We start from the raw sequence: 14,637 nt of genomic DNA on the forward strand, positions 1-14,637 counted from the left end.
TTTTGTCATTGTAAGTAGAACAAAATCCACCGAAGATTTACTATTTTAACTCCCAAACAATTCAGATTATTGGGATTTTCGTACCATTAATATGAATTTTGACCAAACAACAGAGATTGAAATTGGGTTGTTCGGTAGAGGTGGGGATTTTCAAGCTATTTCATTCGAGGTGAGGAAGCCAAAAACCAATCGGTCTAGGTTTTGTCGGTTCCCATTGTTGATTTCATATTCATAAAGGCACCACTCGAAATGGTTTTGTGGGGTTTTGGTATGATCTCTTCAATCTTCTAAATTCATTCTTAATTTCGAATTTTGAGAGAAGATGAAATGAGTGGTTGATTTTTTAGAGTGATAGAGAAACAATAATAAAAAGTAATTTTAATTTTAAAAAATTTTCATCTTAGACGATAAAACAAGTACCTCGGCATTCCTCGATATTATGAACATTTTGTTTTTCTAAATGGAAGTTAAAATTTGAGCTAAAAAACATAATAGAGTACCAAAAAAGTTAAGGCACCAACAGAACATGAACTTGGGCCACCTCCTCTCCAATCAAAAATATGATTTAATCAATTTTGCATTTAGAAAGATAGAAGTTACATCCTCCCAAGCGAAGCATGAGGGTTTTAACAGTTTCATTTAATCTTACACCAACCAAGAACTTTACTACAACAATATCATCTATATATACAACGTTCCAAGATATTTTTACATAGTTTCTAAAACCATGGCATCCACCATATATACATCTTTCCAAGATTCTTGTGAGAAACTGCCTCTGCAATCAAACGACGAGCCTGACCTTCTACAGCTAGTGGTAGAGACGGTGCTGCTCCTACACCGACAACCACTCCTTGCAACCTTGCTTCAATATTGCTTATGGCCCGCTGCACCACAATAAACACACGCATGCTTTAGTTGTTAGGCTATATTCCATAAACCTTTTTGCATGACAATGTTGAACTAGTTAAAAGGTGCAAATAGTGAACCAACTGCAGAAGAGATGATCCAAACCTGTGCATGTGGATTCTGAACTTCTACACCACTGGATTTGTGAGATTTTGTCCACTCTACAAGAGGATCATGAATGAAAGTTTCAAGAACACTCATCAAGGTCTCCCTATGTGTCCTCAGAACTGAAAGTGTTATTTCACAAATCCTCAAAAAGATGCCCTCATATCCAGTGATGCCCAGTCCATCAATCATGTTCTGTGGGTTCCATGTCAAATGAAAACAACACAAATGAAAACAGAGGATTAAAACGCATGTGATCTAAAAATTACAAATGATGCGCTACTATGTTCTGAAAAACGAGATTGGGAATAAGACTAAGATTGTCATTCAACAAATTCAAGTAATTGCATGTAGAAACATAAAATGTCAACATACCACAGAATCCAGTGATTGTGCAAAAATTGCATGTACTAAAGACTATTTACCTGCGTTAGCCTGAAAGGCACCAGCTCAGGCTTCTCCAATTGCAATCCCTTATCAAATAAGCAACTAAAATCGACGTGAACACAGTCACCTGTGGTAGAATCGAAAAGAATGTTCTCCCCATGTCGGTCACCCAGACCCACAATATGCCCAACCATAGACCAAACAGCTGTTGTGTGAGCATAAGCAACTCGAGCTCTAAACCAAGCAGCGGGCTCTGAAAAAGTAGTTAAAAACCATTGGTGGAAAACTGGTGGGAACATTGGAAGAATCTTGTTCTTCAACATCTCATCTTCCGGTATTTTACCAGAGCATTGATCATAAATTCGTTTAATTTGGGGATTTGTTTTCTGCCTGTCAAATTTGCCACATGTGATGTAAATGTCTTGAAGAATATGACGGAGGCCTCGAGTATGGGGTACCCATTCCACCATGCCACAGTCCTCTGTAAGAGGAATCACTGCAAACGTACGAATGTAAAGCTTCCTCCTACGGCTTTCAGGATATTTTGATAGTAAACGGTTTATCATTGCAGTAAACTCCATCATGCGGGCATCTTTCCTGAGGTCATCTTTGGGCTTGCAGAGGAATGGACGTTCAATGCCATCACTGCCCAATAATACAATCTGAAAATACAACAATGGCATCAAGGTTACAAAGATGTAGCATTTCACTATTTAGACTCCACAGGCAGTTGGTTGAGAGAATGTGATAGAGAACACATCCACCAATACCATAAAACCCTAAAAAAACTACTGAAGCACATGAAATAACTATCTAGTTCAGAAGTCTCCCTGACTTGAAGTATTGAATCTAGACCAGACTATATTTAAAAAAAAAAACAGAATAAGAGCATAATTCAAGAAAAGGGATTAAGTGGGCTACACATGGCATTTCCAACTTATCCCTGTTGTACAAATATGGGAAATCTAATTTAAACTTTGTAATACTTTCTCAGACAACCTTATCTCCAACCAAAATAAACAAGCACAAGAAAATATATTAAAGAAAAATTTCCCTCCTTTGGAAAAGCAGGAAATGTGAATTACGTACTTTCTTAGGCCGCTGAAGTGATGAAAGAATCTCAGCCTCATCAGCTATGCCAGATATCGTAGGAAGCTCCACACCAGCAAAGATATCAGAAGAAAGAGATTCAGTGAGATCCACATCATAGGTTGGCAGACTGACAGTAAGAGATTGTTGAATTGGCATGATAATTCCAAGAGGCATCATCCTTTTCAATGCACTAAATTCAGTTGAGATATTAATAGTCCTCGATTTTGGCTGGCCCGCATGGAAACACAGCTTGATAAGATGATCAACCAGGCTAGCAAACTGCACAAACAAATTATTGCCATTAGTTCCTTGGCTAAACGCTTTTCGTGCAACTTGAATGATTTCTGCAGCTGCTTCCCGCCTAGAAGGAACTGTGGACTTTGAAACTGCTGCCATAATCCATAGTGCTTGTTGTGGATATTGCCGGACAACAGAAATGATGATGTTTTTGACCAATTTAACAATATCTTCATTTTGGTGGCAAATTCTAGACACCAGCTGAGGTAAGACTGTTAACCATTGATAAGTTGGCAAATCTTTCAAACAGCCTCGCATTATACTAGTTACCTGCCAAACGATGAATCAATTAAGTGTCAATCATTAAGGAATAGCTCAAAAAAGTGTCACCACACTTAAAAGAAATCAGAGATAAAAGTTCATTCTGAAGTGTTGAACCTACCTTCCCTTGGACGTTTTTCAAATCCCTATTAGAGGCAGCTGAACTTCGCTGATAAATGCTCCCAAAGTCAAACCACAAGGTTAACAACCTTGGAAGTGCTTGGAACAGATTTTTGTGGCCTCGATGAAGCCCCTTTGCATAGAATAACAGTACATCAGGAAGATTATACCACCAGTATTTCTCGGTGTTTGAGTTTGAAGAAGTAGCAACGGCAGAAGCTGAGGGAATCATCCTGGGACCTAGCTCAAAATTATCTTCTTGACGTTTCCTGGCATCAACAAGTACTTCATCACAATATTTAGCCATATAAAAGTACCCTTTCTCCCACTTGGGTTGCAGTTCCCTCACCCTTGAATAAAGACTTATCACATCCTCCTTCTGTTTCTGCCCAGTGCAATGAATCCACCTAGAATATAGGAGGAGGGTCTTTGCAATCTCTTGGTTCTCATTCATAGCTTGAGTATCACCAGGTAAAGGTTGTGGATTTAGCGGAACCAGTGAAAGGCTAGTAATTGATGATATTGCTGCAGATCCTACAACCTCCACTGGCATGTTCAGAAGAGATTGCTGCAACTCAGCAATGGCACCATCAGAGCGCCTAGTACTCCAAAGAAGCTTAGCCTTTTCCATGTGAACATTAGGCGCACCAGAAGCCTGTGCCTCTAGAATTGCTTGGTTGGCTGTTTCATAGTGGCCAGCCAAACGACAGAGCTTCGCATATTGAAGCCAACAGTAACCAACTTGAGCACCAAGGTTACTAGCACCAAAAACCAGTCTCCTGAAAGCCAACAATGGCTCCCTTGCCCAGAGTGATGGTTGTGTAAATCTGAGTCGACTCTCCCAGTTCTCCATGACTTTTGAAAATCCGAAATCACCCAAATGAAATGCTTTGTCCAGGAAAGATTCATCGATGAGAAGAGTATGGAAGTCCTCTAGCTCTCGTAGCAAGTGAAGTTTGACAATAATTGGATAAGCCCGTGTGTAAGAATCCATGCCAGCAGCTGCCAAAGGAGCAATGAGAGATTGTTTGGATAGTGCAATTTTCTCAGCAACAGAGAATTGATCCCTCTTCATCATTGCCTGCAGAATCTTTGCGACATCAAGGTCAAAAGAAGCATTACTTTCAGAGCTGCTGCATAGTAAGCCCTCTTCATCTGCTCCACTAAGGTACTCATTCATCAGGTCCCACCTTCCAAGCCTCCATGCAGCCTGCACACCTTGCATGCACCATGTTTTTTTGTATTTGGGTATTCTTGAAATTAAGCCATCCACATGAGTAACCATGGCCTGAAGATGACACATGTTTAATAAACAGTTGAGAACATCAGAATGCCTCTGAACAGAGGTCGGTTCCATCTGCAAGGCCTGCTCACAAACCGTCAAAACTTCTGCCCAGTTTCCAGCCTTTTTGTTTATTAAGAGTTGATCTTGTAAACTGTGCGACTTACGTAAGCATGCTAGTCCTGACAATCCATCAGGCTCATCCAGACAACTGTATATTTCCATTAGATATGAAATATCTTCATCCTCAAAAATGCCACTTCTCTCGGAAGCAGGATTAAAGGAACCTGATCTTCCTCTCACAAAAGATTCAAAATACATTAAGGACCTTGCATAAGCCTGACACCTGAAGGAAGCCCTAGCAAGGGTAACCTTTGGAATTGCACTTAAAAGCTCAGAAACATATTTACACTGTACAAGAAGTTGATCTTGACTTGCAGATAAAGCCAAACTTTGATCCTTTGACTTGGATGCCTGATGCCTTGAAGCTGATGATAAAGACTGAGAGAGAGCAAGCTCTTGTTTAACATCATCCACCCACTGACCAAGATTATCAAGAAGAGTAAAAACTGCTTGAATGCAAACTTCACTTTGTCGACCACTGACTCCATAAACAGCAGCTCCACTGTTCTCTGAAGCTGCAGCATTAAGAACTGATTGGATTTCTTCTGTAATACCATGCCGTGCCTCTTCTGTGCCATGACAGACAGCATTGAGGACTAAATATGGCAACAGATACATTGCTGTTTGCATATCATGGCGAACTATGCCTCGACAAGCATTAAAAATGCTTGCACGAGATCCAATTGCATGTGCAGTCAGCTTTTTTATCCAAGAGAAAATCCACCTCCTGAATGACATAGAAGGCCTATAAATTGGTCCAGCAGATGCAGAATCAGCCACGTTTGGAAGCTGAAATCTAGAGGTTAAGCAAGGGGCAATTATCTCTTTAACATAATTAGAAAACCGATCCCATAATTTCTGACCCCTACTACTGTTCCCACTGCTACTATAAGAAGTTTTGATCCCCAAAGAACTGGTCTTTAGAGGTTCCTTATCCTTCTTAGTCTGTGACATAGAAGCAGCATTCTCATCCAGTGATGCCTCACAACCTGCAATCTTTAAAAGCTCTTGTATAGCTAAAGCAGCAGAATCCTGAACAACTGTATCAGGCGCCGCCCTGAAAGCCCTTGCTAGATGCTTATGGATCAACTCAAAAATAAGGTCATCATCTGAGCATTGAATTTTAAAGCGTTGGCATGAAACATTCCTTAATTTTGCAGGATCAACTGCACCAAGAGCTCCAAGGCAATCAGCACACATTAATTTCAGCCGCTGTCCTACTACAGTCCTTGATTCCTCAGCACAACCTCTGAGCAAAGATGTGATCAAAGAGCTCAAAATATCCATGTCCGAACCACCTTCACCATTAACCAGAGCTGCAACATCCTCCTTTCTTAATTTCAGCAACTTGCTCAACTCAGTCACTACCATATATCTTACATTCAGGTTCTCATGATTCAGACCAGCAACAACGTCTCGTAATTGATTCTTCAGGGTCATTGCTCCACGGGCTTCTTGTATAGCTTTGTTCACTTCCGTTAAAGCCGGAATACTAGGCAAAAGAGGAAACTCATGAATATGCTCCTTCAAAATAACCCTGTTCTTTAATACAAGTTCTTCTAGAATTTCCACTACCTTATGCAAATGAGCAGACAAATTTTCTGTATTTTTCTCCAACAAGGGTATAAGAGCAGCAAAAACTTGAGAAATTACATGTTTAGTGCTAGACGGTGATACCATTGCCAACTGCACAATGAAATAATGCAATACAGAGAGTCCTTCAGATTGGAGTGATTCTTTACCAATAGCATGCATGAGAATCACCATTAACTTTGGCACATAGGTATTCAGGTGTGAACCCATCATTTTGATTAGCATCTCAATACGTTTCAAAGCTTGCTTCTGCAGTGAAAAATCCTCTGAATGGAGCATTTTTCTGTCGATACTGTTAAGGAGACCCACAAAATGATTCCTCAAGAAGCCTGGAAGATCCTCAGCATCAGTCAGCACTCTAGCAACCTTTTTTATCATGTGAGGCACTCTATCTAACCTATACAGAAAGCAATCATGATCAGTACTGTGCCCTCCAATACTTAAAACATTTTCTGTGCCATCAATAAAGCATTGAAATGTTGGCTGTCATCCAAAAAGAAAACAAAATATAAATGATTTAGAATGAAGGATATGTGCACAGAGCATGTGAAAGAAGTAAACAACAGACATCTGTGCAGAGTCAAGCCAACATGCACCAATCACAAACAAACACTTAGTAAAGTTCATGCAAGTGATATAAGGGGGTATTTCAGAAAAAAGAGGAAAATAATTAATAAACGTATTTAACATTTGATAACTTTATTCACAAGATTCTTAGATAGGATGGAGGTTTTTACCTACTATTTATTTCATTCAAATCACCGCCATCAAGGAAGCATATAAGTTCATCCAAAAGCGCAGGCAATGCAGCTGCAAAAATTTCTTGGTTATTGGAGCCAATTTGTGCATGGTAAAATTGTACAGCAGAAAACAACTCCTTCTCATCTGCTTGGTGGAGAGCAAAGGCAAGCACTTTTGGTAGCCAATTTACTATCAGAGGTACCACATCGGTGTTTAAGCACTTGGCCAACTCATATAACGTGTCAACTGCTTGATTGTTATCCTGCTGTGACACTACAAGCTTTGGAAGAACAACAGGAATCATCTTGTTAAGTAGCTCTTTAGTTTCAACACCAAGAACTGCTTCTGCAAACTCTTTCACCATTTTCGGACGGCTTGCAAGCCTGATAGATAGATAATCAAACAGCTCATTGCGAATATAAACAGCTTTAGAAAGCAATAGTTCAAAGCCTCCATTAAAATGGAAACAGCAAGATTTGTGTATTAATCGTGATGCATTCAATCTCACAGTCAAGTATAGATTGTCCAGTTGATCAACCAATAAGATCAGGGAAAACAGGAAGAGTTTACTATAAACATCAACTGCCATCATAATTTCTGCAGTGGATTCCAGAAGAGTCTCTATTATCTGGGGATCTTCAGTGGCTGCCAGAGCATTTTTAATCATATCCAAGAAGTTTTCCTCACTGCTTTTACTTGAACCATTCCCATCTGAAAATAGAAAACTCAGTACTGGATCTTGAAGGAACGAACTAATCTGAGTGCAGAATGCTTCTCTGATGGACTTCTTTCTGTTGAGCAGAAGAAAATCAATGCATTTAACCCACTCTGTTCTCATTTTAAAGAGAGCATCCTGGGGGCCATGTAAAACAACCCTTCGAATAGCTGCTACACAGGCAAGCTGAACCTCTTCAGAAGACTCATCAAAAAGCAGATGAATATATAAAGAATAAAGATGAGCAAAATCAAAACTGTGACTACTCCCCAAACTATTTGGTTCCAGCGGAAGCATGACTCTAGAATTAGGCTCATCTTTGTGCAACGCACTACTATCACACTTTGAACACCAAAATCCTTCTAACAAATAATCTAAAGTCTCAATCTGTCTCTCATCTTTGATATTTAAAAATAATTTGCAGGAACATCTTTGAATTCCGTCAACACCATGGTAAGATCCATAGAGGCATGATAAAAATCCAAGACAGTAAGGAATCACTTTCTTAACCTTGTCATGCTTATCTTTCTCCAAGGACCTGTTTATTCAAAGGATGGAAGATACAGCAAATGTGTTCAAGTCAGGAATCTTTGCAATAATCATTTTATCCAAAAGATAAGATATCCATCCCCTCTTCACCACCCCTCCCTCAGAAATAAAATAAAGATTAGCATAGAATATTTTATCCACATACCTAGTAATCAAAACAAATAATAGAACATGAGACTATCACACTCAACATGCTAGGCAGGCTAGGCAGGCTCCTCAAACTAACATATGAAAGGAGTTTACCATTAACCTATTTGAACAACCAGCTATCATTGAAATTCACCAGTCTCAATACTCATGATGTCATAGATCCTATTACTGAAAGTTTGTATTGCACGGACAAACCTTTGTAATAACTTGCTTATAAGAAAAAAAAATTATCATGCCACAAGTAGACAGTGACTACTTTAATCACAAGTGTTACATGTAACAAAAAGAAGGCAAAAGAGTAAACATAAAGAAATCATTAAAAAAAAAGAGTTGATATATGAAACTTCCCAAACAAAATGAGGAAAAAAGAATAATTAAAACTTAGTTTAGCTGGCTGATAATAGCCTAATGAAGAATTCTCAAACTTCGTGATGCAGGAATCTAGTTATGATACAAATGAGTAAACCTTTATACATGAAGCATAAAAGAACTTCATATACCTTCCCTGCAGCGGGAATCATCATTAGCATCCATCATATTTTAAACATAGCATTTGAATGAAATTTTAGACTCCAAACCTCATAATAAACTATAAAAGGTTACAAACGCTGCAAGATATGCAAATGAAGAAATAGGTCCAATTTCTCACTTACTCCAATCTTCTAAACATGTTTGCTAGAGTATCAAGACCAGACGAGATCACCATAACCGGCATGCAAACAAGAGCTTCTTTTCTTACTTCTTCAACTTCATCATGAAAAGCTAAGTCCAGAACTTCAAAACCAGTTCTAGAACTAAAGCTTGGACCAAGCTTCGATGCAACTTGAATAGAGAAGAGTTTTGATTTCCATGGAAGATGAGGCTTGGGGACCACTAGAGTGTGGGTCCATGGAAGCTTTAGCACCACATTTATGTCCACATCATTCTCACTCTTAAACAGATTTTCCTCAAAGAAATGGGACCCTAATTAAGAATGGTTGAAACGGACCACATTAAATACCAGACATAATTCTGGCCAAAAAAGAAAATACCAAACATAATTAAGCTTCAAATGAAGTACATTTTCAGAATGAGGAAAAAGATTCAAGTCACTGTTCATGTAATTAGATTAAGCTTAACAGGGTTGAAATGAGTGATATGAACTAGTAAAGAGAAGAAGAGGGATTATCAGAAACTATATCTGCAAAGACTTAAATAATTATGGTTTAATTTTCATACAAATACCCGTCTCTATGAAATTGATCTCACGGGGTATACAATTTGTTGCATTCACAGATGAGATTTATGAGTATGAGGCGTGCTCAGTGAAACTGCAACATTTTTCATTTTGAGACTTAGAAGGCACATTAAATTGACAAGCTTTTTAATAAACCATATTCCTAATTAGTCAAGTTCCAATCAAACTTCTAACGAAGGTTAAATTCACTGCCTTACCTTGTATAAGCAGCATGCTATGAATTCCTTCCAGGTACACGGAAATATCAACTGTGATTGCACTGTCTAGCTTTGCCTGCATGACATGAACCTAATAAAATGAGGGGAAACCAAGAAAATGAGCAGGTTATCAAGAATTCTGCATTTTTCACATCTAAGATCACCTGCTCACATATCCAAGGAATCCAAGACTGCAGCTGTCGAAAGATGGAGTGTGACATATTGGTCTGAGGATATCTACAGAAGGCAATGGAAAGCAGGCTAAGAGCTGTTAACGCAACATCTGGTCTTAAAGTATAATTTTTTACCCTAGGAGCATTTAAAGTTTCAACAAATAAAAGAAGTGACTCATGCATAAAGTCGGCATATCCTTCTCTTCCATAAGAAATTATATCAGTAATTTTAAAATCCCGTGGAAAATTAGCGTTGGAAAACTTAATTGCTCCATCTATCTTTTGGCGTTTGATGTCGAAATTATCAACATCAATGATACGTCTTTTTTCCCCAACCTTCGGACTTGCTATTAGTTTATCACTTGAGGTTGACAAAACCAGCTTAGTATGATCTGTTCTCTCTCCAACACAATGAGGACCAAGAACAGAGAGAGCAACTTGAACACAGTCAATCAACAAAATGCATGGCTCAGGACAACAAAGTACATTAATAAGAGATTCAGGCCTCCATATATGAGGGGGACAAGTTCTTGAAATCCGTATATATGCAGTGCACAATGCAACCTGGAGATGCATATACATGAGTTCCAGAAGATACACACATATACATATATTTATTGTTTGACTGTAAAAAAGTGACTGTGTACTGAAACTTAGTTTACCTTGAGCTCCATGCTTTTGGTTCTCCACATTGAGCGATGGAAAATATAAACTAAATCTTCAGCTGTTAGCTTGACAACATCATCAGGACAGCTAGTGTGCATTGCCCTAAGGCAACCACCTATGGAGGAATCATATGCTGAGCTCCTGAAAAGCAAAAATGGTAGAATACTAAGAATTAAAGCTATAAAAAAAATTTTAGCCCCAAATGTCAATAATATAAAAATTTTATATGAAGAATAAGTAATCAGATTCAAGCATGCATGTAACTACTTAGAACTCTAGTTATAACCCTCTACACAATCTAAACCTCCAAAAAGGCATCCATAATTTCCCCAAAAATAGAGAAAAAGGTCAGAAATCCTCATATAACATTAAAACCCATATGTCCATTAGGTGCCATATGAGTTGACCACCAAGCTTTTGTAATCTTTCAGATAGAGTACAATATTTAATACTCATTAATTAATGATAAGCACTCTATTGAGACATAAGATGCTTGGAATTGATAAAAATAGGCCATGAAGAAACCATGTGAATCAGAAGTTTGCCATTTGAAATTACCAACTAACGGGCACAATATAATACACTATCCATCAAGGTCACAAACCTAATTAAACCTATACAGGATAAGGTTATGTCCCAACTCCCAAGAATTAGATGTCAATCTTTGGGTCAGAATTTTTTAAGTATTTCATATGGTTCCTACATATTTGGATTGTGTCCTCTTAGGAACATTATATTCATCAACTATAATTTCTAGTAAAATAAGCATCAGAAATCAGAAGGCACACCTGAATACAGGGAGTCCCTCTTTGTCCTCACCTAAAATGGTGGATATTGATTGGATTAAGTTCTGATGAGGAACAGTGTCATAACTCATCACTGATCCAATGACACGTGCAAAGTCAAAACATGCCTTCCAAAAAAATTAAATTGTCAGCCACAGTAACGAGAGGATTTTAGAAACCGTGTGAACAAACTAAATAACCAAGATGTAAAAATTGTGTTCAAGAAGCTCGTTGCCAAACATACATATAACCCACCATTTGCAAATCAGCATCTCCGTAACATAAAAGAGAGCATGCAGCAGAAACAAATGATGTATTCATGAGACCTTCTACATATAGTGTTCCTTCAGTTAAACATTTGCTAAGAAACTTTATAATCCAAGTTGCAAAAGGCAGCCACCTGTCTCTGCCCAAGAGGTTAATCAAGATGCCAGGGCCATCAATGGGTTTATTGCTCGTTGGTAGATCACAGAGACATGTAGAATCACTTAAATTTCCAGAAAAGGACCTATGGAAACACTTCAAATGTAATCTGGTGGCTTCTGTAATTCTTGAGTTTTCCGAAGAGAGGGATGCTATACGCAAAATATCTGGAAGGATATAAAGGGGTGTTAGTTCTCTTTTTTGTTTCCATATGCATTATGGTCAGAATGCCAAATAAAAGAGGCATCATGGATTAGACCAAACATAAATCATAAAATAGAATTAGTCAATTACATAAGAGAGCAGTGAAAGCATAATAATATCAATTGAAATGCTGAGCACTCCTTTTACCTTCAATGGCACACATGGCATCAATGAAAAGTGTTCGATATGCATCTCGAGATCCGGTACGAAGCAGCGATAGAAGGGGTCCAACTGTTTCAAAAATCACTCCATGTCGAGAACTGAAATGCATAGATAATTCTTGAAAATACGGGAAAAAAGAAAGGAAAACATAAAAGAGAAGGCACAAAAATGCAATGAACAAATTTAACAAAACACAAATGCATGATGAAAGAGAATCCTAAAAAAGGCTTTGAACAATGGAGTGTTATTAAATAGCCAACCTAAATGCAGGTTCAGCAAAAAAGGGCAATATCCGACCAATCAGGGGCAAAACTGCACTAGGTTTGCCATGGTAAAAAACTCCAGGAAAATTCCTTGCTGTGTGAGAAATGAGCTTCAGCACAGCTATAACTTCTCGTTCATTGGCTGCAACAAGTGTAACAGCAACAACAATAAATTATTTATAGCAGAAGTCGCAAATTTCATGAGAATCCATTAAAAAAAGAGAAAGAAAAGCTAACTTATTAGCTATCAGTTCGCTCAGAAAAGAGAAAGAAACGGAAAGGGAAAGGGAAAAAAGTAAAGCGCTTTTCTCTATAGTTTAATACTTGAATCTTGAACAACATCGAAACTTAATTTTATTACAACACCACTTAGAAAGCTAACCTTCTTTTACTTAAATCTTATATTCTTTCGCAATCTAGTGCCCAAACTTAAGAAACCGAGAAAACCCAAAAGAAAAACCCAGCAAGTAAAAATCCCCACATTTCATGAAGATCCAAAAGAAAAGGAAGGATAAGAAAAATACCAGAAGAAGAAGGAACAACGTAGCCGTTAAGAAGATTGGGAAGAACAGCACGGAACTTGGTCTCCAAAGCATCATCGTCAGCGCAAGTGCTAAGGTTGTTGTTTGGAGGAGTGGAAGGAGTTGCTGCAATGCGTTCACGAAGTGCGTGAACCAAACTCGACAGAATTCTACTGTTACTAGTATTAGCCATTGCATATCTTCTCCGCTCCCTTTCACTTTCGGACTCCGAGTTTCCAAACCTTGGGATTTTGGCCCTTTTTCCCTCTTTTCACTCTCGCTCTGTTGCCACTACGCTTTGCCGCTTTGTTGTTACCCACGCTTGTTTCTTTTATTTTTTTAAATTCTCTTGTTGGATCGGATCCGTAAATATGTTATGTCTCGAGTAAAGGGGTTCATGGCCGGGTCGGATTATGCTCTAATTTAAGTATGCTTTTTATAAATCCAACCAGTTTCAATTTTTTATTTTGTTCTAATATCTCTTCTTTTTTATTTGATATGTAATAATTTTATCTATAAATAAATTTCTTATATTTCAATTATAATTTTATTAAATTTTTAATATAAACAATTTAATATTTTTTATTTTATACTATAATTTAGAATATAGTATATTTAATTTTTTATATGGTATACTATATATTATATAAAAAAAAAACAATATATTAAAAATTAAAATGGATCGAATAGTGCTCAAGCTTTTAATATCAAAGCTTAAGTTCAGTCCATATTTTAAATGAGTCTATTTTTTTTTGTCAAAACTTATTATTGCATAGATGTCTGCTCACGCTAGCACGTTTGTATCTCTATTTGTCTGCTCACGGTAGCACGTCGTCTTTTTTTGTCTGATTTCTTTTGAATTTCTTTTTTTTTCTATTTAGGTCATCACCATTTTATTATCTTTGTTTCGAACAATGGAAAAAAAAACTTATTGATTTGAGTATAAAAGATGGTGAAGAAAAGGCTTGGCAGTTTTCTAATGGATCTTATTTGCAAAAAAAAAGGCATATGAGTTTAGCCTTGTTGGTTGTTTTCTTACGGCAAGTGTGGTACATTTCCCCATGATGCAAAATAAAATGGTAGATCCCTGGCATCCATTACAGGATACTAATTTCATTTTTGAGGGGAAAACATTTTTTATTCAAATTTTTTCATTAGCTTAATATAGATCAAGTGATCAATAATGCCATATGGACTTTCAATAACCATCTTTTGGTATTTCATTGATTAAAGGAGGATCAGAATTCGATGCAAGTCCCCTTGGATTTCTTGTCTTTCTGGGTTCAAGTATATGGTTTACCTCTTGGATTATTTTCTGAAAATGTTGCTAGACAATTCAGAAATTTCATTGGAGTTTTTATAGAGTATGACTCAAAACAACAAAGTCACGGGTATAAAAAAATTTATAAGGATCCAAGGTCAAGTAGATGTTCGACTTCCATTAAAGAGACGGAAGAAAATAAAGATTTCTCAATCAAACTTTGTTTATGCAAATTTTAATATGAGAAGTTAACACTTTTCTATTTTCTTTGCGGATACCTAAGACATGGTGATAAGTTTTGTCCAATTAGATTAGCGCATAGGCTACAAAAACTGGAGTTAGATTAGAACTTGTCATTGAAAGCACCATCGAGGAGGGCTACCACCATGACCAGCATTTGGCTTTGTGAGGAAGGCGATGC

The 14,637-nt window shown here is 37.5% G+C and overlaps 1 protein-coding gene across 1 annotated transcript; it reads right to left on the bottom strand.

The window, feature by feature from the left end:
• Window positions 1–561: 561 nt before the first annotated feature.
• Window positions 562–13,328, bottom strand: LOC108479698 (serine/threonine-protein kinase ATR). The gene is made up of 15 exons (XM_017782435.2): window positions 12,959–13,328; window positions 12,432–12,576; window positions 12,157–12,269; window positions 11,638–11,972; window positions 11,386–11,510; window positions 10,594–10,738; window positions 9,923–10,495; window positions 9,759–9,834; window positions 8,978–9,287; window positions 6,907–8,163; window positions 3,173–6,566; window positions 2,491–3,060; window positions 1,440–2,063; window positions 1,015–1,209; window positions 562–887 (listed from the first exon to the last, which is right to left on the bottom strand). Exons 1-15 carry the CDS (start codon window positions 13,146–13,148, stop codon window positions 720–722), a joined length of 8,220 nt encoding a protein of 2,739 aa, XP_017637924.1. The 5' UTR covers window positions 13,149–13,328; the 3' UTR covers window positions 562–719.
• Window positions 13,329–14,637: the final 1,309 nt, after the last annotated feature.

Source organism: Gossypium arboreum, chromosome 12 (genome assembly GCF_025698485.1).
Source record: "Gossypium arboreum isolate Shixiya-1 chromosome 12, ASM2569848v2, whole genome shotgun sequence".
Lineage (NCBI taxonomy): Eukaryota > Viridiplantae > Streptophyta > Magnoliopsida > Malvales > Malvaceae > Gossypium > Gossypium arboreum.

What these genes read in the sequence shown, in the direction of transcription:
- LOC108479698 (XM_017782435.2), bottom strand. Translation starts at nt 13,148, where the DNA reads ATGGCTAATACTAGTAACAGTAGAATTCTGTCGAGTTTGGTTCACGCA. An exon ending in TTGAATGAAATAAATAGTAG is followed by an intron (nt 6,567 to 6,906) that starts GTAAAAACCTCC and finishes CTTTCTGTATAG; the next exon opens with GTTAGATAGAGTGCCTCACA. An exon ending in TTCAGAATCCACATGCACAG is followed by an intron (nt 888 to 1,014) that starts GTTTGGATCATC and finishes ATTGTGGTGCAG; the next exon opens with CGGGCCATAAGCAATATTGA.